This window comes from Astatotilapia calliptera, chromosome 17 (assembly GCF_900246225.1).
Source record: "Astatotilapia calliptera chromosome 17, fAstCal1.2, whole genome shotgun sequence".
NCBI lineage: Eukaryota > Metazoa > Chordata > Actinopteri > Cichliformes > Cichlidae > Astatotilapia > Astatotilapia calliptera.
In genome coordinates this window covers 27,205,701-27,231,284 of record NC_039318.1, presented here as the reverse complement: position 1 = coordinate 27,231,284, position 25,584 = coordinate 27,205,701, and the positions used below count along the sequence as shown (strand labels likewise).

The 25,584-nt window shown below is 41.8% G+C and overlaps 2 protein-coding genes across 2 annotated transcripts in view; both read right to left on the bottom strand.

Moving 5' to 3' along the window:
* The window catches only part of LOC113008764 (transmembrane O-mannosyltransferase targeting cadherins 2), a 69,041-nt gene extending 67,126 nt beyond the window's left edge, over nucleotides 1-1,915 (bottom strand). The window contains exon 1 of the mRNA XM_026146479.1: nucleotides 1,458-1,915. Within this exon, the coding sequence (XP_026002264.1) occupies nucleotides 1,458-1,540 (83 nt within the window). The 5' untranslated portion in view covers nucleotides 1,541-1,915. The remainder of the gene's footprint in view (nucleotides 1-1,457) is intronic.
* Nucleotides 1,916-9,066: 7,151 nt separating this feature from the next.
* On the bottom strand, nucleotides 9,067-25,576 carry mettl25 (methyltransferase like 25). Its single transcript, XM_026147473.1, has 12 exons — nucleotides 25,132-25,576; nucleotides 24,412-24,591; nucleotides 24,159-24,265; nucleotides 23,450-24,034; nucleotides 22,994-23,141; nucleotides 19,999-20,093; nucleotides 17,873-17,902; nucleotides 17,247-17,320; nucleotides 14,571-14,664; nucleotides 13,529-13,603; nucleotides 13,038-13,109; nucleotides 9,067-9,860 (listed from the first exon to the last, which is right to left on the bottom strand). The coding sequence occupies exons 1-12, from the start codon at nucleotides 25,346-25,348 to the stop codon at nucleotides 9,753-9,755; spliced, it is 1,785 nt and encodes a 594-aa protein (XP_026003258.1). The 5' UTR covers nucleotides 25,349-25,576; the 3' UTR covers nucleotides 9,067-9,752.
* Between the last annotated feature and the right edge of the window lie 8 nt (nucleotides 25,577-25,584).

Genomic DNA, 25,584 nt, shown 5'->3' with positions numbered 1-25,584 from the left:
TTTCTGACTGAGCTGTGGCTGAATAAGGGAGGGAGCCTGCTCTCGGTCTGTTCATGCTTTTAATCCACAGAGAAACCTACCGCATACCTTGCATATCAGCAGCTTCGCCCCATGATTCAACACTTGATAATGGAAGATGAATTGATATCAGGATTCACAGAGCCAAGCTCTCTTTATGGCCATATACAGTATTTCAAGGTCAGTGGGGAACTATCTGTCCAGATGTTCTTTTTCAAAGGAGCCCAGCTGTGCTGCAACTCCCAGGCATTTACATTACGAATTGGCGATTCTAACAAGCACAGATGCATTGCGAGCACACCCACTCCCTGAAATGTACCACATTTTTCTCTTTTGTACATGCCTAGTGTCACCTAATCTGATCTTCTGCATTTTGTTGAGCCCCTTATGCTTATGGAACCATCTATCTTACTGGTTTGCGCACATCTTTTTTCCTTTTTTACTTCTCAGACTGTATGAAGACAATAAAGACCAATTGCAGTTTCTCCAGAACTAGGAGAATTATGTTTTACAGCATTAAAAAACGAACATTTGGGCTCTTGGCTGTTAATTGGATATAGTGTATAAAATAGGTGAATATTTGTCAGCGTTTTATAGGCTAAACAATAGAGGAGTCAATGGAAAAAATAATGAGCAGATAAATCTTGCTGATGCAGATATCCCTAAACATAAGACTTCTGTATGTTTGCTTTACAGTGATCATAACTTTGAGTCCTGTTTTGCCCACCTTTACATTTTACAGTAGATCCCTGTCCATCTCTGTCCAGAGGTTCTTTCTAATCGCTCTTCCATAGCTATTAAAATGCTGGCATGTTTATTCAGCTGTTTGCAAAATCACTCCCGGTTTAAATTAGCCTTATTCCCCGGAGAGTAGGGCATTGTTAGAACAAGCATGAGTGCAACACAAAGAGCATCAGAAGCAGTGCATGTGCATGCAGGCGAGGGGACCAGGGCTGCTATCGGTTCACAACGTGTTGAACTTGAGCTGTGAGGTTCCTTACTGTGGAAATAAACCCCGCGTCTCTGTGGACTTTAATCATGTCCATCATACTTAAGAATTATTTGTGGGGCTAAACACAGAACATTAAGACGTACACTTAGTCATGAGGCTATATGAACTCAAGAGCAGCTCAAGTTATATGAACGCACAGTTGAGCACAGTAGATGCTTTAGGAATATTACAACATTTATTTAACGCTTGGGTTTTAGTGCACTCCCACCCCCTCACTCTGTCTTTGTGTCTTGCCTTAAGCCGACAAATAAGCGGTGATTCATCACAGGCTACAGACAAAAGCACATGCAAACATGCGGACAGGAGCAACGACCCGTCCCTCTCCGCTTCCCTTCCGTGCCGACGTACCCGGAGGAGATGACAAGTGTAGGAGCGGGCTGTGATGTTGTTGGCAGCGGCGCTGCTACGCTCTGTAGGCGAAACCTACCTGTCATCGTAGCAGAAATCTGCGTCCAGCGTGTTCAGATAGAGACCCACAGCCACGGCGGTGCACACGAGCTCCGTGATCATCTCTCAAAACCAAAGTGGGAGAGGAACCGGGATAGAAATGATTGGAATCAGGTCCCCTCGTCTCTCTGTTTGTGTGTCTCTCTCTCTCTGAAGTCTCTGTTATTATGCTCTCAATTCAGCCGCTCGGCAGCAGAGCTCTACAGGCAACGCAGGGCATTTTCCCGTGTCATGCAAAGTGTGTCAAAGTTTCCCTTATCACCCTCTAACCCATTGTGCTGTGAAACGCGTCAAGCCTGGAGAAGTGGAGGTGCAGCTGTCGCCCGGTCCGGCTCGGAACGGTGCGCATTTCTGTGCTGCGGTGCCTTCAGTGTGAGCATCTCCCTGCCTTGGCACTGGAGAGAGCAGAGCGGGGAGACGCATGTGGTTTTCAGGGAGGGTGAGCATGCGCAATGGGCTCTGCATTGGCGAGAAAAGGGAGAAAAGGTGGCGAGTGAAGTAAGGATTTGTGGTTTTGCGTGTTACTGATGGGCTACACTGCAAATCAATTATAAACAGGGAGTCATGCATGAAATGGTAGTTGCAGATTGTTGCCATGACAAGATTATATTTTTGATTTCATGGCACGGAATCCAATTTTAACCAAAAATGAGGAACAGACTTCCATAGGTCAGGACCTCTGTATTCTTCTAGTGTGGCACGGTAAATATTATTAGTCTAAAATATGACATGGTGTTACAATGATGTAACTGTGAGCTGGAAAACAAACCTTTGGGGAGTAAAAACACACCAAAAAAAACAATATTAAAATAAAAGAAAGCTTTGGTTGCCGAACAAGTGCCACTCTCTGGAGCTAAAATAGGATGCAAACATCAAAGTGTAGTTCCTCCAGTTGCCACTTGATGATCCTAAAGCTAATCAGTTTCTATAGATTCACATTTTAAAATGTCACACTAAAGCTGTGAAATTTACATGTTTTTAGCCTGGGTTTGGTCTTCATAGCCAATTTGCCTCTTTAATACAGTTTTTAAGTTACTCTTGAATTTTTCTGTAGCTTAAAATTAGAGCCAAAGCAGCTTTGATTGACCACTGTGCTGACACAGCTGATCGCTAACCTTAGCTCATAGCTCACCACTTCACCTTCTAATTTTTGACACTAAGAAGCAAACATGTCAGTTGCCAAACTGTTACCACTGAGACTTTGAAATGCAGAGCACAGAGACTGAAATCACAATGGCCATGAGTATCTTTTGTGTCCACATGGTGTATCTGAAATAGGATTTGAATGGTTGAAATTCAGGTTGCTGCGGTGGTCTTCATGTGACTTTAGAAGGGAGAATGGTGACCATCAACCCTTAGCCCCCTTAGGGATTCAGTAGCTCTGCTGCGATCCTACTGGTGGAGGATAGAGGCGAATTCACACAAGGTTGCTTTGAATGATTTTTTAATTCCACAGTTCTATCGTGTTTGAAGCGGTCTTCTCTAACCAAGGATGAGAGGTAGATAAACAGTGCCTCCATCCAAAGGGAACAAATGGTTGCTGTATTGTTTGAGTATGAAAATTTAGATTATTATATTTTATGGCTTCTGCCATCACCAGCTTTCTGGTAGCACTGCCGCTTCACCGAGTTCGATACTTCCTGGGCCCTTCCTGTGTGTAGTTTGCATGTTGCATTTACATGCAAACCACATGCATTTTCTCCAGGCACTCAGGATTCCTCCCAAAGCCAAAAGACATGCATTTTAGACAGTTTGATTGTAAATTGGCTGTAAAATGTTGGTGAGACATAGATAAACTGCTACAGATTTAATTGTAAGGTGAATATGGCTTATAGTGTAAACCATTGTGAGTGGTTAGTAAGACTAGAAACGTGCCATGTGAGTCAAAGAAAAGTACACTGAAGCTGTTCCTGTGGCATGTTTCGGCCCAATGTGATAGTAACACACACTGTATTGTCTTTTCCTTTACTTTGTCAGTAGTTTTTACCTTTTACTGATTTTTCTGTTTCAACATGTTTTGCCTAATATGAAAATATATAATTTGTATATATTCAAACGCCATTCTCATGCTGCAAGGGGATAACAGATAATAATTTCTTAGCACTTTCTCATCAGGCATATGTTGCCTAATGACTGCAAACTGGTGGAAGCCTCAGGCCCTTTTTCTTTGAAATTCTATTTAAATTTAACTCTGGGAAGCTGAGATGGGAAGCCACTCCCACTGCAGGCGTCACATTAGCTTCTTTCTTACTCCAAATTGAAAATATTGATTAATTTGCAACACCAACCCCCCACTGTCTCTATGGAGAAGCGTTACTGAGAGAGTAGGTGTGATTGATTAACTACTGTACCTCACCCTATGGTGAGCACGCATAATAGTTTGGAAACGCTTTTGGCCCCGCTGACTACCAGCTGGACAAACGCCTGTCCCACAGTTGGGGATCCAAGACGATAAATCCAGGGCAGAGCAGCGGAGAAAGAAAAACAGATGGCTGGAGGAGGATGTATAGAACATACGGGCACTGGCTGACAATGGCTGAGACAGTGACAAAAAATTCAGGGTGGAAGTAAGAGAGACATTTGTACCAGTGACCCTAATTCTGAGCAGGACTTGACCTCCACCTCATGGAACTTGTCTGCTGGATTATTTAGGAGACCTGAGACTTATGTTGATGTTTTTCCTCTTCTAAAGTATTCATCAGTGTCAAGAGGTAACAAATGAGAGTTGGTGTTGGGCTGTTGGAAGAGATTTGATCTATTTAACAGTTTATGAATGAGACAAGCTCAAAATATATCCCTTTTTTATGTTAGTCATTATAGATAAGGAGTCTTGTGAATGATCATTGTCACAAGCTATACTCAAACAAACACATGCTAGGAGGCAAACACAAAGATGAACACTGTGCCCTCTGTCTGCCCCAAAGGGACAAGGAGATGCTCTGTATGGGAGAAGCCCGCACAAGTAATTAAGGGATTAGTAACGGAAAAAATCAGGAAAAAATATTCCAGGGGAAAGAATAAACAGCTCCAGGGCAAAACAAACACATTGAAGGGAATAAGTGTTTACTCCTTCAGACTGATTACCTGCAACCCTCTTACCGTGTTGGCTCGTAACGAACATATTCCGTGCTCTTTTGGTGTAAACAGCCAAGAATCCTAAACAAAAACATCCTATTTTGGTTTCAGATGCCGGCCTGAAAGGTCACTCGAGGCCTCAGTAAGTGGAGGATGAGGAGTCTTTTGAGCATTCAGTGCATTTGCCATAATTGATTAATGTATTTTTCCTTCTTTCATTTCCTGTTTGCTTTCTGTTTTGGGGGTAAGTGGCAATCATTTTTAAAGCTTATAATTTAAAACGTATGTGTTTGATCATTAAAACCAGATTTTGTTTTGCTCATGGAAAAAGTTAATGCTCGCATACTGAATATGATATGCATCCAGACTTGTTTTTGCATGATTCTTCACAATGAACATTATGTTTGTTGTTGATTAGCATAAAGACAGCATGGCTCTGTCCTAAGCCAACAAACCTAACCTGCCACTATCTCCAAAGGTCACATGTTGTGAATTATTTATTGTATTCAAAGCTACGGTTTTACACTGGGGTGTGCATTAAACTATTTCTTGTGTACAAGCAGTAACCTTATATTTCCAGGGGTTTTACCATCTGCCTCTCACTACTGTGTGCTCACTACTCCTAATAGCGTCATTATACAAGTGCACAGGTTAAATAAATATGTTCTTTAGCAGTTCACAAAGCAAATCTTAAGTAAAGTAAAAGGCAAAACTGGCAACAGGGCAAATATTAAATGCCACAACTATGTCCACTTCCTCATCCCTTTTAGCCCTACAGAGCAAGTAATGGTAATTTCCACATGCTATTCACTCCGGAACCACTGCTTCTTCCCCTGAAGCAGATTGACATCACACAGGAAAAAGATAATCACAGCTGGAAGGACCAGGCCTCACAGAAATAGCACACTCGTGGTATTAATATCAACATTGAAGCTTGGCAACCGAAAATCAGAACCTCAGATCAAACCCACCCTGGTTTGTGGAACATCCGCAAAAGCCTTCACGTCCTAATTCAGGAAGATCAGAAATATCATTTTGTCTTGAATAAGTGTGAGCACGATTATTGTTTTGGCTTGGGCAGTAAATTAAAGTAGATAAGTTAATGAGGTTTTGTTATTTGACATTTACTTTTAAATCAAGATAATGGTTGACTGAAGTTGGCTTGAATAGTGGTTAAAAATGTCACTGGATTGTGTTCTTTTTGTAAAAAAAATAAAACCTGTATTAAATAAAAAAGTTGCCCTAATGTGAGGATAATGAAAACACTCATGTGTAGTACAGTATTAGTATCTTAGAGTATTTTATTGAACAGCATTGAGCTTCTGTGCTCATAGCCACTCTGTGTATTTGAGCGTATATACACTCACAGGCCACTTTGTTGGATACTACCTCACTGGGCTGGACCCCCTTCTGTCTTAGTGGGATCCAGCCCAGAAGTGCCTTTATTCTTTATGGCACAGGTTCAACAGGGTGCTGGAAACATTCCTCAGAGATTTTGGTCACTTTGACACAATAAGATTATGCAGTTGCTCCAGATTTATCAGTTTCACACTCATAATGTGAATCTTCTGGCGCACAACATCCCAAAGGTGCTCTATTAGATTAAGATCTGGTGACTGTGGGGGCTGTTTTAGTGCACTGCTATGTTCAGTATATTAGTTTGTGCTGGTTTGAGCTTTGCGACATGGTCCATGATCCACGATTTTCATGTTGTTTATGCCATATTCGGACCTTAGCATCCAAATGTCAGAGCAGACGATGTTTCTGTTAAACTTCTGCCTCACTTTCATGTTCTTACCTGACAGGACTCGTTTCTGGTGTGGCCTTCTGCTCCTGTGGCCCATCTGCTGCAAAGTTTGATGTGCTATGAGTTCAGAGCAGTTCTTCTGCATACCTTAGTTGTAACGAGTAATTATTAGAGTTAGTCTGGCCATTTTCCTCTGACCTCTGACATCGACAAGATATGTCCACCCAGAGAACTGCTTTTCACTGGATATTTCTCTTATTTTGAGTATTCTTCGTCAACTCCAGAGATGATTGTGTGGGAAAATCCCAGTAGATAATGTTTTGATGGTTTTGATAATGTCACATTTAATGCACTGAGTTACTACCATGTGATTGTCTGATTATTTATTTACTTGCAACAAGCAGTTGAACTGGTGAACCTAATGAAGTGGATGTCGCTGTAAAAGAACATTACTGCCCTTTAATAATATATATAAGACAAACTGTTGTGTAACACTGACTTTGGACTTTCTGCTGACCACACGTAACAGCGTTTCTTTTTTTTCTCTATTTTTTCATGACTTAGCAGATGTTTTAAATCAGTCTAATTTGCTATTAATCTGGATACCATTCCAAGGGAGCGGGCAAGATGAATGGAAAATATGAATCAGAACGACAAGAACTGTTTTTCAAAGGATGTGATGACTGTGTTTCACACTGAAAACATCATTTGTCCATTCTCTCTTAAGTGGTTCTTCACGGCGACGCTATTTGGAGCGGCGAGTCAAACATTTACATAGTTTGACATCCCTGTTTACACTTCCACAGATAAATCTCTGACAGGTGAATGCGTTTTGGTCCACGTGCGTCTTCAGAGAATGTATCTGCAGAGGCCGGAGGTGATAACAATAAAAAACAAGCCGCGTGTTTCCAGCGCAACGTCCAGCTGAATCTCTTTATTTCCACAAGCCTGCCGTCATATGCGGCGACAAGGTGGTTTGTGACTGGCACGCAATCTCCCAAAAGTCCCCTGTTTCTGTTTAGGTAAAAGACAGCACCACAACAACCGATTCTTTAGATGGAACATATTAAAATAACAGCAGAGACCTAATCTTAATTCGCAATCTGGTATTTTAGAAATGACTACTTGAAGTAGTCATGCTATCTCTGATAAAGTTCAGCACTTCCCTTTGACATTGTATCCTTTAATTATTTTGGATTCATTGACTAAGACTTTGTTTTCCCTCTCGGATGAAAGAGCATTCTTCCAGTCTACATTCATTCACACGGACCTGCTGTGTAATAGAGATATTACTGGACAGTAGTGCCTATTACGTTAGTGGACCCTTGAGATTTTTTCTTTAGTTTAAATCAGGGAGGGTGGCAGGAGCTTGTATTGTATCCAAACACCACCGTGAGAAACAGTGATCGCAGCTGAAAGCAAATGTGTTGACACACTCCCCTCGCTTCCTCTCTGCTTCCTCTCATTCCTACCTTACAGTGAGAAGTCTTAGATGGGAACGCTTTGAATTATTTTCCTTGGAGACGATTTCTGTCTGAAGCCGTCATCGCACCCTGAAACATTTCTTTCCCTGTCATCTGTCAACTGCAAATCAGGAAATTGCAGTTTGCCTACACTGCGCCGACTATACCTTTCAACTGGTTTCTTTCACGTGCCTGTGTCGGATGCAGGCCTTTCATCGTGCCATTTTCCTCCTCTTCCTTGTGGGCACATGAAAAGGAGATTTTTGAATTTGCGTAAACATGCGTGCTAGAAGTCAAAGATGGGAAAGGTCAAGAGGACGTGACTCACACGCCGCAACAAAACCCGACAATATTTATATCCTAAACAAGCTTTGTACACATCTTGAATTGTTTGTATTCGTGTCAGTCCAGTTTGGCCACTACAGCAGGCTGTCAGTGTGAAGCACGGTGCCGGATCCAAACACGGTCCAGACACAGCAGAGAGAGCCTCGCCATGTGTCTTTACAGAGATAAAAATAACACTCGAGGACACAGCTTCACCACGGCAACGTTGACAGACCTATGAATTGCCAACAGATGTGCAGGCTGCTGTGGCTACAGTGACAAATAGATGCAGTGGGAGAAAACAAGAAATGCTTTGCACCAGTGCTGCACAGTGGGAAAGTGTCCTATGGCCTATTTCCTTACTTGCAGGCTACGTTTGTTCAGGCTCCATAATTTACTACCTAGCTTTAATGAAAATGTTCACACACACAGCTGACATACTCATTACTGGCTCAGTGGTGCGGTTTTGCACAAAGCTGAATACAACTTGACAGAACTAATTCTCATCATTTAGGAAGAAAATATTGTTTCCAAACACTTTTGTGTTTTATTTATTCAACTGCAGTCTTGTTAGATAAACTAACACTACAAAAGCGGTTATTTTGAGTTTGTTAAATTTCGGTCAAGTTTTGCACTTGACAGAGGGTTTAACATTTTAACCAGTTAAATATTATATTCATATAGTAAGAAGCTGTCATCCATTAACCTGGTAGCTGAACAGTTTCCCATAAATGTAATGTTTTATTCCTACAGTAACCATATTAACTATATGCTCACTGGTCATTTTGTTAGGAACACCTGATCAACTGCCTGTTAATGCAAATATCTAATCAGCCAATCACACTGTAGCAGCTAAAAAAATAGACATGGTCTTTATGACCTGCTGAAGTTCAAACTGAGCATCAGAATGAGAAAGAAATGTGATTTAAGTGATTTTGAATGTGGTATGGTTGCTGGTGTCAGACAGGCTGGTCACAATATTTCAGAAACTGCTGATTTACTGCAATTTGCACACACGAACATCTTACGGGTTTTACAGGGAAAGGTCAGAAGAAGAGCTATATGCTAAAAAAACAAAAAAACAAAAACAAAACCCACATACATTAATTTTCAAACATGTACAAAGAATATGATTTATTAAATAACTGAGGCAGAGGTAAATTTAAAAAAAGTAAATATTAAGATTGGAGACAAGGGCACCACATGCCCTGTCTTTTCCTCTACTTCCTCTGGTTTGGGATTCTAGAAATTGAGTTTCCAGACCTGCTGAGGGGATCCTGGTTACTTTAAATCCCATAATGCTTCAAACCCCCTAAACTGTCTTTAAAAACATGTTAAAAGGATGCAATACATAGTATGCTATCAAAGAGAAAAGGCAGTTTTTCCAGGTGTTTCGAGCACGGGTTTGATCTCTGAGAAGAACCCAAGGCCAAGACCAGAGAAGTAGAAATATTTCAGATACTTTTCCATTTAAAAGTAACACCATGTGTTCCACAAATCGAGATAACATTAAAAAAAAAGATTCAAACTAGATGAAATGTTGCAATTAAAACAAACAGTTGGGAATGCATACATAATACAATCACTTTCAAAGCATGATTGCTGCTTCGTTCATGTATAAACATGAACCTTGAATCATTGTATTATGTGCATATGTTCGAGTTCCTCAGCTTGTAGTTCTTTTCCCATCATTCTTGAGTCCGATGACAGCATAGCATCTGGGAGACAACAGGGGGTCAAACAGTTGCACCAGTGCAGAGAATGACACGTCCTCCTGGCATACAAGGAAAAAAAAAAACACACACACACAACAGAGCTGATATAAAAATCTTGATTCTGCTCCCAGTTTGGGCTTTATTACAGCTGAAGGATGTTTCCTCTATAAAAGAATTCTCTATTGAATCCCCCGAGAAGAAATATCTGTGCAAGTGTTCACTCAGGTGGGCTCATCTTTATGTGCAAAACAAGTTTGTCTTCCTTGGCAGCTAAGCTGTTTAGCTGTAGAACTGTAGCCAACCCAGAGGTTGTATGCGCGCTGGAAATCTCTCTCTCTCTGTCATCATCTAGTGCTGACTAGGGTGTGTTCAGAAATTTCTCAGGCAGTCACCCCACAACCATGTTTGTACTCAGTCCATTTAAAAATCTTAAAGCAGGTGTTTGTAACTCATAGCCAAGGGGTCTTCAAAAATATCCGTTGTAAGTTCTAACACTGTGCTATCATGGACAGAAGTGCATATCTACAGATGGGGAGCATTTACACCAATAAAACAAGCATACTGTGTCGCTTACTCCCGCCCACCTTTTCTGAAACTCTGATATGATTCATACACGATCAAGTGATCATGTCATCCTTCCACTTAGGGCGAGACCCTGAACAGGTCACCAGTTTGCTGCAGGCCTAACAAGGACAACCATTCACACTCACAGTCACACCAATACATGCAAACAAAGGGAGAACGTCCAAACAGCACACAGAAAGCCCCCGGCCAGACAGAGGATTCAGATCTTGGACCCTCTTGCTGTGAGGCATTTGGGAATTCCTCCCCTAAAATAGTATTTCTACAATAAACTTTTACCCGTGAACACTCTTTAGAGTTCTTATCTGGATTAAAAACCTGTGGCTGGGGGATTTTACAGGAAGGCCTGGTGGGTGGTGCTAGGTTTAGTCACAAACCAATGACGGACAAATTCAAATTCTGACCAGCCCCTATGCAAAATATGGGACTGAGCGGCTGATTAACACTGTCATCCATTAAACCATCACAAGCAAGAGCTTTGTTGCTGCTGTTGTTGTCTAAGGAGAGACAACCAGACCTCCCTCTGCCTGGCCACGTCCACGCAGGATTTCTTGGGTCTTCCGAATAGGACATGCCCAGAACACCACACATAGGAGACCTCCAGGACACATCTTGGTCAGATGCCTGTACCACCTTAACTGGTTCTGCTTCAAGTTGTTCTAAATGACTTAAAACCTCACCCCATTACTAAGGGAGAGACCCTCCACTCTTGCAAGGAAGCTGATTTCCACCACTTGTACCCATTATCTCATCCTTTCTGTCACTGACACCAGCTTATGGCCACAAGCGCTAGGAGCACGGGTCAACCAGGAAATCAACAGCTTCTCTTTTATTTTCAGCTCCGTCTTCACCACAACAGACCGGTACAGCTTCTGCATGACCCCAGCCACAGACTTTTCACGCTCCTGCCGTCCGGCAGGCAATTCGGGAGCATTCAGACTCGCACTAGCAGACACAGAGACAGTTTCTACCCACAAGCTATCAGGCTTTTGAACTGCTGACATTCTATACACACCATTACACACTCACTATAATTACAGGACTCTACACACTGGCACTTCAACAAATGCCACTTAAATGCTCATGCACAAGTTTTGCACAACCTGTAAATACCAACTTGTCTTAAATTCTCTAAATATTTAATACTTTTTTCCTCTCTTTTTTCTCTTTTATCATTATTATTACTGCTATTTTCTGTTATTTTCTTCTTAATATAACTGCAGACTTTCTATATGCTCATGTAAAGCTGAGGAGCTCGAGCCAAAGAATTTCATTATGGGTAAATGTGGCTACACTGTTTATCTGTACATGACAATAAAACTTGAAACTTGACTGCCGGTGCCACACCAGTTCATCTGTCAATGTCCTGCTACACTCTTCCCTCACAAGACCCCTGAGATACTTAAAACTCCTGCACTTGGGACAACAATCCACCACAACAAAGGGTGGGCAGTTCACCCTTTTCCGCCTGAGAACCATGGCCTCAGACTTGGAGGTGCTAATTCTAAACCCAGCCGTTTCACGCTCGGCTGCGCCGCCCCGGTGTGATTTCGATTTTCCACGCTGTCAAACTCACCTCTATGAAAATGTTGCCATTTGTGCTTTTATCCAAAAATAATCTATCTGCCCACACTCTCTGGGTCAATCAGCCTCCATTCAGGCCCCTGTTCAGTCCTTTAAATTCGCTCTGTAAAGTGATCTGTAAATTCTCCCTTTCAGGCCGCCCGTCGTGCAACCCTCCTCCTCCCCATCTCTACATCATCCAAGTTTTCCAGGGCATCTCATCCAAAAGTGCTCAGCAGCCATCTGCTTACTCTGCTCCACAAGCAGTGTATGTGACTCCTGTGGGTCCAACCAATCTCCTACCATAATCTGGGAATCTGCTCCATGATGTCGCCTCTCATTTGAGTCTAAATTTGCATATTCATATTTTTTGTAATAAATCTCATTCTCTTCTTCCAGATGATCTCTCCTTACTGGAATATGTGCATCGTTGTTCTACTATCAGGGCCTGCAAATTCAGTGAAAACACATCAATTCAACACCTGATCTTTGTGTGCTTACATGATTGTTTAAGGCTGAACGTGCTTCTGCACACTTATCACCGCATGGATCACATTAACATCCATCCATCATCTCCTATTTTCCCCCCTTCCTCTGCTTGACCTCAAGGGAGATCCCCCAAACGCTGACCAGTGCACTTGATGTTACAGTGCTTGATTACGTCCCCCCCTTCTCATTTAAGGAGGTTCATCTGACATATAATCTCGCATAATCAGAACTTCAAAGCTTTTCGATCATACACATCTCATCGTTATGACTCAGACCAAAGATTAGCGTGTTGTGTTTGGCTGCCGCAACACGAGATGATAAATTGCAGGCTGGCTTCAATTTAGCCGACACCTATGTTACTGTCAATAACAAAGAGAGGTTTCCAGATTTCAGCTGACATTTCTGTGTGTTCACTTTCATCATCTGGGAAGTATATTTCATATCCCAATCAACAAGCTGAACAAGCGAATCATAAAGATGAGCCCAGACAGAAAATTGGAAAAATCCTCCAAAGCTGTGCTGTGAATGTTCTGAAGCACCATCAGAGTTGAATTCATTTAAGCAGGATTTGACAGTTTGATGACACCAAATATTTTTTTTACCTGTTCTTTCAGATAGCAGAGGCGATCGAGGAGAATCAGACCTTCGATACAGGGAGCAAGGGTCACCTTCAGCTGTAGAAAGAGGCCGACATGAGAGAAAGCACATGTGTATATCTTTTTTTTTTTTTTACTCTATTTGACACATATGCAAAACTTGTGTCTTCCAAGTAGTCCGCAATTCCCCAAAACCTATTTTACTGGTTTGTGTCATGAAAGAAAACTGGTATGCTGGCTGACATCACAATTAGTGGCCTCAGAAAAGAAGAGGGAAAAAAGTGGGTGGTTTTCTTCTCGTTCAGAGCAATCACTCTCTCATTATTTCCCCGTAGAATACAATGACCTCACTTAGTGGTCTGTAATTTTTTTTCTTTTTACAGGAAAAAAAAGATTTTTACACAAAAAAGGGTTTAAACATGTTGTTGGAATCTAAGGTGGGAATTAAATACTAGGATGCTCGACAGGGAGAGAACCAAGATGTATGGAAGACTTACCATGTTAAAAGCATGCATCTCATCCATTCGCACTCTGTATGTGTTGTGGTAATCCTGGATGTCGCTGTCAGAGAGCTAAAGAGAGAGTGACGTGTTATATATGCAGGTAAAAGAGAGGAGAATGACAAAAAAAGTTGGAAGCAAGCTGTGAGGGAGATGTGAAGTGGGACAAGTGACAGAAAATAGCATGTTTTTAAAAGAGCTGTGAGAAACATGGGACAGACAGACAGCGCGCCATCGCCCACTGTTACCCAGAGCAACCAGATGACTGACTTCTCAACAGTGTGAAAGATCCTATACTAAGATCCTATACTATACTATACGATACGACACACTCTATTGTTAACCTAAATCAACCTGTTAGGTTTTTACTTATATCCTGTCACATACATGCTGTTAGAATGATTGTTGCTCAAATTTTCAAATAATGAGGTCAGCATATGTGAAAGTAATCCCTGAGAGGCAAAAGCTCAGGCCTCATCTACACGCAGCCTATGATGTCGGCTTCACAAGTGGCTAAAGCTGTTGCTAGCATTTATATCTGTGGAGGCCGCACTGAGTGTGACGTGTAGTTAGATTCCTATGGAGCTGCACATTAGGTCACAGTGCAGTAGGTGCAGATGTATAATTCCACTGTCAGACAGTCTTTTTTTGTACTTATGGCTCTGTAAGATGTCAAAACATCTGGGCCTATCCAGCTGCTGATTGGCTGGTTGGGACTGGCCCCATGCAGCCAATCAGAAGACCAGCTGGATCAAAGGGAGGGTGGCCTTAAAGAGAGAGGAGCTTAAACAGCTGAGAATGAACTCAGGGACTACAACAAGGGTCAGTATAAAACAAATAAGGATAATTTTGAATTGTGAATTATGCAACGCTTCTCTGTTTGAGGTCATGAGTAAAAATATGGATTGGAAATGGTCCACTTACTGAGTCTAGCTCTAACCTAAATCTGTAGCTGAAAATGCAGAAGGACAGTGTGTTTATTTCTTTTCTTGTGTGTTTGTGGAAGGTGTAAAGATGAGTGTAATATTCTGCTCCCGACCTTTGATTCATCCAGTTCCAGTCTGCGCAGAGCTCGCCGAACGTAGTCCACAAATGACTTTGCTTTGGAGTAAACATTCCCAACTCGCTTTTCACTGTGGAACAAACATGTTTCTGCTCAGTGATGCACTCACACCTCAGCAAATGTTTCTAAGGATTAAACGATGAGGAATAGCTGGTGTTTGGGGAAGACTAATGGGTATTCAATGCTGATCTGATGAAGGTCAAAGGTCAGCAGGCAGGTTCTCTTTGATGGTGTCTGGAGTGATAATATTTTGATAAGAGTAAACTGAGGTCTGCAGCATTTCCTTCTATTGTTTGGCTTTGTCGGGCAGATACAATAAGTCACTAAAGATGTGCACTACACTGGCTGAAAGGCCTTACAGTATAGGGAATGGAGTGAGAATGGGCTGGGTTGTAAAGCAGCAGCTACTCTTTGGATAGCAAGGTGAATTAAGGACAAACTGAAGCTTGAAGGATGCCTGCATATTCTGCCTTAATTGCTACCAGATGGTGTTAAGAATTTCTATTTTTTACAGTATTTCTAGTAATGTAGAAAATGTACAAATGTTCATTAAAATGCCAAAAATCCACAAGAAACACTAGAAAATTCACAAAGAAAAAAGGAGATGTGGAGTTTAGCAGGAATTTTTAACTTAAAATGCATAATCAAGAACCACTGCCAGTCTAAACATGTTTCTGTGTGCGTTATGACGCTGCCTTCTCATATATGTGCCCATATTTTGGTACCTTTATTTAAATTCTCTGTAGGCAACGGCTCACCTTTTTATTCCTAGTAGTTTTGTGGATCTAAGTAAGTCAGTTACGGCATGTATGTCCAGTTAGTCTCGCCACCACTTTGGTCAAAAGAGAAATAACTAAAAGCATCTGAAGTTTTATAGAAATGATTCTCAGAGTACAAATTTTAATGATTTTACTGGCTTTCTTTAGACTGTTTAATGGACTGCTATGAAATTTGGTACATTCACCTTCCCATCAGTATATATTGGAATGACTTTGATTGCATTAGCATTAGAGTCCCATCATCACTTTAATTGTCATTTTTGACCAACTACTGTTGTGTTTAGTGCTAACAGTAACTGTTACAATGCTAACTCTGTATAATAAGATGATAAGCATGGTAAACAGTATTTACTCTTGGACAATTTATTAAGTACACCAGTTCAAATGCTCTTTAACGCAAATATCTAATCAATCAAACAAGGTAATAATTCAACGACTTTAGGTTGAAGTTTAAACCAAGCATCATAATGGGGAAGGTGATTTTAGGGACTTTGAACACGGCATGGTGATGACCTCCTCTGAGATGGGATTTTCCCACACAACCATCTCTAGGGTTTACAGAGGATGGTCTGAAAAAGGAAAAATATCCAGTGAGCAGCAGTTCCCTGGGTGAAGATGTAGTTGATGCCAGACCTCAGAACAGAATGGCCAGGCTGCTTTTGGGTAACAATAACCCAGCTAGCCACTAATTAATACCAAGGTATGCAGACGAGCATGCCAACACATCAAACTTTGAAGCACATGAGCTACTGAGAAAACTTGGTCTGATGAGTCTGAATTGCTGCTGTGATATTTGAACAGTGAGGTCAGAATTAAGTGTAAACAACATGAAAGCATGGATCCATCTTCCTTCGTGTCAGCAGTTCAGTCTGGCATTGGTTTAATGGTGTGGGGGGGATACGTTCTTGGCACTTTTTGAGTCTCTTATTGCCAACTAAGCATCATTTAAATACCTAAGCCTAGCTGTGTATTGTTGCTGACCGTGTCCACAGCATACCTGCTTTCTGATGGCTGCTTACAGCAGGATAGTATGCCATATCATAAAGCTCAAATCATCTTAAACTGTTTTTTGAACACAACTTTGAGTTCACTGTACTAAAATCGCCTCCACAGTCACCAGATCTCAAAACAATCGGAGCACCTTGAGATGTGGTGGACTAGAAGATTCATATCACACATGTATAGCCGACAAATCTGGAGCAACTGTGTGACACCATCGTGTCAACATGGGCCAAAATCTCTGAGGAATGTTTCCAGCTATGTTATGTGTTAGCGCAGACAGTATGAACATATAACATAGCTTATGTTTATTAATCAGATTTTTTTAATGTTTCCTGTACTGAAAACATCACTATAACACTGAAGGGTAATGATCTTTGAACATTTTCAGAACAAAACATTTGTAGCTGTGCTCTAGCAGCTAGAATTGCCATAGGTTACCTGCTTGGAAACAAAAGACTTTTTCCTGTCGGTTCAATTTCTGTCCACTAACTGATCTATATGTAAACTTCAAGCTCATTTGAACCCTCAAGTCTATTATTCATTAGGCCTGATACAACAATACACCCAAATCTGGCCAGGAATTGAGTACATATGGCTTTTGCTGGCAAGTCTTGGGTCATTTGTAACCTAAACAAGCCAGAGAAAGAAACCTTTCACTTCTGGTTCACAACAAATAAAACAAAACCTTTGGACTGCTATCAAAGCTTGACACCTGTTCTGTTCTCACTCATTCTAACCAAACATAGTTGATACTGTACACACTGACAGGGGGAAGGAAAAAAAAAGGTCTTAAAAAATTACATGCATTTGCCCTGATTTCTCATACTCCACTAGAAATCCGCTGGTCCAGATGTGAATTCCTGTAGATTACCTTTTATAGGAGCTGTAGTGGTCCCTCAGAATAACATGAAGGACTGCTCGGTAGAACAGAGATTCCATCTGAATCTGCAGGGAAGGACAAAGCTGTTTATTTGAATTAACATAACTCAGCTTTTACAGTGAAAAACTTTTTTTTCCTTCACCAAACATGTGTACAAATGGCCGACGAATATTTCTGACACTTTGCAAACTTAGTGCAACACTAGCAAGCAATCAAGCCTGTTTTTGGATTCAGAGTTCTGTTCCAGTCAGTAATCAATCTTTCCATGATTGCATTAATATTTATAAACATTCCATATTAATGGCAGCGGGTGTCATGTATCAGCTTTGGCCTGGAGCCTCCAAGCTCTGCATTTCAAATAAATACACTGTAGTCAATCACAGACTTAAAACAATAGCAGAATTAATGGGCTGATTGTTTGAATGCATGCCGGAGATCAGCAATGAAGATAATACGGTCCTGGGTGATTGTGAAAGCCCGCACTTGTGATTTGAAATCATTTGATGTATTTGTTTTGATGAGCGTAATGACAGTTTACAGAAAGAGCTTCCATTCTTTTGCAATGATGGCTATTTGTCTATGATATTGATTACAGTTAGTATGCACGCCTTACTTACCCCTTGGCCAAGTGCAACTCTTTCCAGTGCCTGTTTGAGACAAATGGGAAAGTGTTAAGACAAAGACTTTCCTGGAAAAAAAGTGAGCTGTAGGAGTAAAGAAAAAAAAACATTTCTGATGCTCTGGTTATACTAATGAGCCAAAACATTATGATCACCCTTGTCTAATATAGTCTTGGTCCTTTGTGTGCTGCCAGAACAGCAGATGGACTCTACAAGACTTCTGAGCCTATTGTCTAGTCCAGGGGTGGGGAACTCCAGGCTTCAAGGGCCGGTGTCCTGCAGGTTTTATATGTCACCCTGGGTCAACACACCTGAATCAAATGATTAGTTCATTACCAGGCCTCTGGAGAACTTCGAGACATGTTGAGAAGGTCATTTAGCCATATAAATCAGCTCTCTTGGATCAAGGACACCTCTAAAACCTACAGGACACCGGCCCTTTAGGCCTGGAGTTCCCCCACCCCTGGTCTAGTATATTAGGTACATAAGTATTTGAACAGTGGTACATTTTTGCTTCTGTAAAACGCCACATATTGAAGTTGAATTTGGTAGCTGCTCATGGGAACTCTCAATATTACAGACATGGAAAGATGTGTCAGCGCACATGAAGAATGCCATCGCTAGGGTGAAAAACAAAAGAGATCTATTGGAAAGATAGTGGAAACTCTTGGGTTGCCAGTTCAATTTTGCAGGTTCTTGGAAAGAAGGGATGCACCGGAAAGTTCAGCAACATGGATAACACAGACATTTACCCAAGGAAGGCAAGAAATTTCTTGATGATTGAAGAATTCTTGGTATTTCCTTGGTGAAGAAAAAAACTTTTACCTTGGGCCAGAATGAAAGGGCTGATGGTCCAAAGTATTAGTTTTCAAACTCTTTGCGAGCAAGCCACAACTACGGAGTATCTATGCAAAACAATCTTTGTCACCCAAAGAGTTCTCCCTTTTTGCTTTTCAGAATAACACTCTTTGACAGCCCGTGCCATTTGTAATCTATTGCAGAGTTGTCACCACTCAACAATACTTTGCCTCTGTTAACTTGTCAGCCTTTGGTATGAATCCAGTGCTCTTTTAAGGTAGGCCAAGTTTCTTTCAGAAGAGTTGTTTGGCTTCTGATTCTGAAACAGACCCTTGCAGTGCACATAGAACAGTTATATGTTTGCAATAACAATTCAATGGTTGTACAAAAATACCAAAGCACACCTGGATCAGGGCACACCCAGACTTGCCTCAATGTGCACACTATTGGGAAACCACTGACACAAAAAATACCAAAGTGTCTGTCAAAACCGCAGTGATGCGTTGGTGGATGTAGGATCTGGTGATGATGTTTTTTCTACGAACACATATCTGGACTGGTCACAGAGGAGAGAGACATGACCTTGATACGAGAAGATTTCTGGCTTCCAGCTATAATCCTTGGGGAGTCTGTCTTTAAGCAACTGTGTGACGATTAATAAGTGGCTAATCAATGGACTCCCGGCCAAGGTGCTCAGATCTGCAGCATAAAAATAGGGCCACGATGGATGATGCTGTGCAAGCAGCCCCAGAGATTTGTAAGGCGAACAAATGTAATGTTCCTAAATATCCAATTCAGACAAGTGACCTCAATGCATCCGAGCATGCTGTTCAAGTGAATGTGTGTGTGTGTGTGTGTGTGTGTGTGTGTGTGTGTGTGTGTGTGTGTGTGTGTGTGTGTGTGTGTGTGTGTGTGGTGGTGGGGGGACAGTTTCTTCTGAGCCTGTGAAAATGGAAAGACTTTATAACAAATGGGTGTAATTTGCCATGCAACGTTTTTTAAACCGCTTGTAATAAAGCTGCAGGTCTGCACTTCAATCACAGCTTCACTACTTCATTTCAAATCCACTGTGGTTGGTTACAGAAGCAAAATTATATACACTGGAAGCAACAGTATAAATACAGTTGACTGTATCCATCAGACCTCAGTATGCACCAAGGGTTATGAAAACATGAACAGTATGTGATTCATCCACTGACGGTCAGACTCTTGAGTTCATCAGTGTAAAGTTCTACTGTCAGCTAATAGTTTTTTTTGTTTGTTTGGGGGGCTTTTTGTATGCAGCCATGAAAAAAGAAAAAAAAAAAAACACATGAGAAACTTACCAAACATGCTGACATCCTGGCATTTCTGCCACAAAAGCAGGATTGGTCACGGAGGTACTGACTCAGAGGGAAACCACACACACTCTGTAAACACTCTGTGAGAGGACACACAGGAATATGAGTCAACTGATTAATCAGTTTAGTTGACCAGTGGGATTTTTCATGCTGTTTTCATCTATTTCAAATATTTGCAAGAGAAACATCAAGATAGCAAAAGTACCGAACTTTTTTTTGTTGTTTTTTGCAGTGATTGCCTTAGAACATCCCAGGGGAGTGGATTCAAATGACCTATTAGTTAGTGTTAAATTAAATCCGAAGACACAGCCAGCAGGAATTTAGTTTAGCTTAGCACAAAAGATAAACCTTGGGGAAAGCAAGCCTAGCCTAAAAATAACATTGATTCAATCCTGAGGTTTTGTACAGTTTAGCAAATTTCACCTAGCGTAATTATTTTGCTTTATAGATGCTGATAGAGTGTTTCGTTACCTTTGAGGAGCTAAGACCATCAGCCTCCTAATTTTTAATCATTTTGTGCTAAGCTAATCTAACTCTCAGCAGAAAATCACCCAAAAGAACTTCAAACTTCTCTTTTAATGCAAGCAAATTCATATGTTACCCCCTAAATAGTCAGTACAGCTAACCTCTAATTATTGTGTGGAAAAATAGCAATTTGAGCCCCATTTTTCTAACCGCAGGAGTTCTTAGTACTCAAAAACCCTGATTCCCAGTGGGAGGGTGGCGAGTGTTGACAGCATGCCATCCTTTTCATGTCCCTTTAAAAAGGTTGGAAGACTGAGGCCAAGGCACAGCGAATCCAGTGGGAGTACAGTCAAAGGAAGCACTAATAACATGTGCAGCTGTGGATGGTCAGGCTTTCACAAACTGCTCTGGACACGGGGGCATATTAGCAGTCAGGTTAGCTTCACGTCTGCCTGGCACATGGCCGCCAACACAGGCCCTTAGAAGCAACTGAAGTGGACGAGGCTTTGTGACATCTGAAGGGTGGATTTCAGTACATTATGTGCACAGAGCTGTTTATAGTAGCTTTGCTTGTGTTGGTCACAGAGCTCGTTCTGAAGTGGTCAGATAAATATTTCTGATATTCTAGTGCGTGACCGGACATGTACACTCAAAAGCTGTACTCGTCTTGGAGTCGTTTTTGCTGTTGTGAGTATATAGAAAGTTTACAGTACTAGATGTGGATGCTGCACTTCAGGAAATCCTTGAATTCTAAATGAGCCGATCACATAAATGTATAACGTCCTTCTCCAACGAAGCTTTCAGGCCTTTGGATCCTTTTTTGGGCTGAAGCAGGCCACCACAGGAGCTGGCCTGCAGCCCAGACTGCACTGTAAGGCCAACAGGGGAGTGAAACTGTGCGTGTGTGAGCGAACGCCTTTGTTCCTTTCCTTAAATGATCGAGAAACAAGTGTGGAAAAGAGTGTTTTCAATCAGCTGTCATGATAGCATTTTCCACTCTCAAGTGTCGAGGGTCGCACTGTTAACAAGAGATGACGTGGTGCTGTATCGACAGCAGCGAGGCCTCTTTTCCTGCAGACGTGCAGAGGCTACAGACAAAGCACGAGGACACATGTAGACAATTTCATACCTCATAAACTCTGGAGTGGAGGAATATATGAGACAGGGATGATATCAGCCTGCATTCTGGCACCTGCGTTGCCGTCAAGCTAGGGCAGCAGCAGACAATGATAAACAGCCTCTACGGTGTGAAACTCGGGGCTAACTACGACACCGTAAACACAGAATACTTCACGCTGGCTGCAGAATCAATTCCTTCTAATAGATTCTGTTTTTAAATACAAGGGTCAAATATTCTCATTTTCAGCAGCCTTCAACAGCCATTTTAAATCCATAAATCCAGTCTAATGACTGTAACAGTAGGCGTCAGAGCTTAACTCAATCTCCAGAAGGGTAACTAGGCCGAGTCTCAGAATTCTCAGTGGAATATTGGACTTGTTTACTAAAAAGTAGGAATATGCACTAATCAGCCACAACATTGCAGTGTGGCTGGGCATGTCCCAGCTATGGAAAATTAAATAAATAGTTAGCTCAGACATGACACGGAGGACTCTTGGATCCAATCTGCAAATGTCATACATGTATAAAGCACACCATTCAACCTGACTGAGTCTACCTACAGTTGCTGCAAAGGTGCTGTAGCCCATATGCCTCAAGGTTTGACTTGTTGTATTTTTAGAGATGCTCTTCTGCATACTTTGGTTTTTACGAGTGGCTAATTTAGTTATTTTTCTATCAGCCCAAAACAGCCTGGCCATTCTCCCCTGACAAATCATTTTTGCCCAGCCAGCTGCTGCTCATTGGATATCTTCTACTGCTCTGACCATTCTCTGTAAACCCTAAAGATCTCTACATGGGAAAAATACAGAGGATAATCCTTCTCTGACTATAGTGGTTCACACTGAACCTTACAGGACTGAATCCAGCACCACTGCACTGACTGGGACTTGGAAGATTCAAGGCTTGATCTAAGCAGTCTCCACCCCACAGCCCACAGGACCCAAAGACTCAGCTGCCAAAGCCCTGGTGACAGACACCGCAGAACATCACAGATCTGTGTCTACGGGTCAGTGCTCACAAGCGGGACCAACACAATATCTGGCAGGTGGTTTTAATGTTGTGGTGGCTCGGTTTAAGTGTTTATGTGACTCTTTGTGGGAATATAAGATTACATTTCTGATAAGAGCAGATTGATGAAGTGCAGGTGTCTGAGATTGGACTATGGGAGAAGTGTCAGTGAAAATAAGGAGGGAGAGAAATAGACATAAACAGCACATGAGAAACCACAGGCTGTGTGTGTGTGTACAGTTACAGTTTTTCAACTCAAACAGAGACAGATAGAAACACACCTCCTGACTCCTGGAAGCGATTTACACCTCTAAGTGTGTGTGTGTGTGTGTGTGTGTGTGTGTGTGTGTGTGTGTGTGTGTGTGTGTGTGTGTGTGTGTTTGTTTACTCTGTCCGGCATGGTCAAACTCCTCAGACAGCAGGTGATAGCAGCAGCCCACACTGCAGACTGCGGCTAGCTCCGGTTTAGCCACAAACATCCTCAGCGTGCTGGGAGCCAAGTCGCCACAAGTGTGCAGGCCAACCATGACTGCATCCTGGGTTTTGGACAAATCACACAGAGATGGGAGAGAACAGAAAAGGAGGTGGAAGCAAGTAGGGGGAGTAGTAGAGATCGATGGTAAAATTTATTGATGATGACGCGCTGCAGATTTGGCACCGCAGTCACATCCCAGACTCACTCCAGTAATGCAAACTCCAGCTGCTGTGACACACTTGTAATTCTAGGAGTTGCTATGGGAATCAAGCTATGCTACTATGCTCTACAGCTGGGTGAATATATAAGAAGCTTTTCTTTTTTTACTTATATTATTAAACATTTACTTTTGGCTTTGGGTTTGCTCACCTCCAGCTCATTGATGAGGTCTCGGAGCTCTGTTTCTGCAGTAACGTAAGATGTGAGAGGTGAAAACACGGCTCCAGTGCTGTCTGCCCTGCTCTGAGCTTTCCTCTCCAGGTTCTCTCTCTTCCTCCTCTCTCTCTCCTCAGCACTGAGTTGACTTGGGGGAACTCTGGGGGAAGCAGGCTGTATTACATCCACGGATAAAGCACTCAGGAAGAGCTCGTCTGTTTCTAGGTTTTGCTCTGAACGTCCTTCCACTGTGGGGTTGATGTCTGATGAGCTTGTTAACACCCTCTCCTCCTCTTGTGACCGAATTCTTGGCCCATTACCAGAGAAAACATCTTCGTCTCCATTCAGCCCAGTTTTTCTTTCTATTAACTCCTCCTGAGGAGAATGTGTGGCCTCTGATTGCGTCCTTGCTGCTTTGGTGTGTTTCTGGTATGCTTTCGAGAACTTCTTTAGCTTCCTGTTCCTCTCCTGAGCACCGTGGGTGTTGGTGCTAGAGGAGTCAATGCCATACACCCGAAGGGCATACTGAAGAGAGAGGAAGGAGCTCAAGTAGCCCTTCCCTGAGCCTACATCTATCACCTGCATGTCAAGTTAAAAAACAAAAACAGTACATGTTAAGAGCTGTTCAGTGGTTTTTACAGATTTCTTTTTTACAGTATATACCTTTAGGATATTGCCTGTACCTATAAAAATGTTGCCCTACCTGATTAACCCCACAGTGCTGAGCCAGGCAGGCCACCACCTCAGACATGGACTGGACTTCATGGGATTTCTTAGAAGTCATAAACTCATCTGACTCAAAAGCAGCCACTATATTAAAAAATAAAGGTCAGTGGAAAGAAATGTCACAGTTTCCCCAAAATTGACACCACATAGGTTCAAAAATTATGGTTGTGATTTGAACAGGACAATCCTGGATTGCTTCCTGTTCTCAGTGAGAAACAATCCTTCCCTACCTGTCTCCTCTGGAGTACCAGAGTCGGACTTCATGTCCCTGAGGTCCTGCAGTAGATTCTCCCGGCTCATGCAGAGTCCAAGGCTGGGAAGAGAGTGCTCTTTAGCTGCCTGCACAAGTTCCTGGGTGCCAACCAGTCGCTTTGTATCATTGCAAAACCCAAATGTGGTGCTGGGCTGCTCTGTTTAGGGAGACAGATATGGGATATCTGTAACATAAAGTCCACATAGAATATACTTTAAAATTCACAGTTTCGGTCCATGTATAAATAGTTTTGCTTTTATGCCTTGATAATTTATATTAATTTATAAATACTGGGGATCAAATCTTTAATAAGCTGATACTAACATAGATTTTGGTCCAGAACATCTGCAGTCCCTTTTCAGATGCGATATGATCCACACACATTTGGGCTGATAATTACCTTGTTTCAAAAGTAACTAACAACTTCAAGTCTAAGTAAAATCAACACTTTAAAAATATATATATCATTAGTATTAGGTTACTCCTTGTTCCTAAACATGGAAGAATGTTTCCAAAAGTTTATTTATTTATTTTATTTTTTGCCATCCATAAGTCAATGTTTGGGGTTGTTATCTCAAATTTTTTTAAGAAATTAGGTCTCTCTGACATTTTTCCAGGAAACAAGCTTCCATATTAGACAATAAAAGAAAAGAAAAGAAAAGCCCTTCGCTCTCTTGTTTGGTTGGAACTAGCTTACCACTTTGCCTGTGCTGTGGCTCCCTCTGCTGGTGATTACCGGAACCTACAGCTGACAGGACGTCCTCCGGTGATACGGCCACGAACCGTTTCCACACGTCGTGAGTGTAAAACTCCACTGTGTGGGCATTAGCAATATTAAGAGTTATAGATAGAAACCGAGTGACTTCGTCTATCCGTTGCTGAATTTCTGTGAGGCTGCATGAGGAGGATTTCATGTTAATTAATAAAACGAAGAGGAGCTGGGCAAGCACGCAAACGTCCCACTTCTGGTGTACGCCTAGACATTGGCAGTAGAAAAAACGGTTCGATGAATTTACTGATCTGTTTTTTATTTTTCAATAATATAAGCTTTACATACATACAAGGCGAGTTTACACAGTGTAACAGGGCGTTTACACTTCATCAAAAACCAACATACTTGGAAGTCCGACAAGAAAAAAATAATAAAACT

Excerpts from the sequence above, each read along its gene's own strand:
- mettl25 (XM_026147473.1), bottom strand. The coding sequence starts at position 25,348 with ATGAAATCCTCCTCATGCAGCCTCACAGAAATTCAGCAACGGATAGAC. Across the intron at positions 13,604-14,570 it reads TGGAACTGGATGAATCAAAG|CTCTCTGACAGCGACATCCA; the intron begins GTCGGGAGCAGA and ends CTCTCTCTTTAG. Across the intron at positions 9,861-13,037 it reads TCTGCTATCTGAAAGAACAG|GAGGACGTGTCATTCTCTGC; the intron begins GTAAAAAAAATA and ends CTTGTATGCCAG.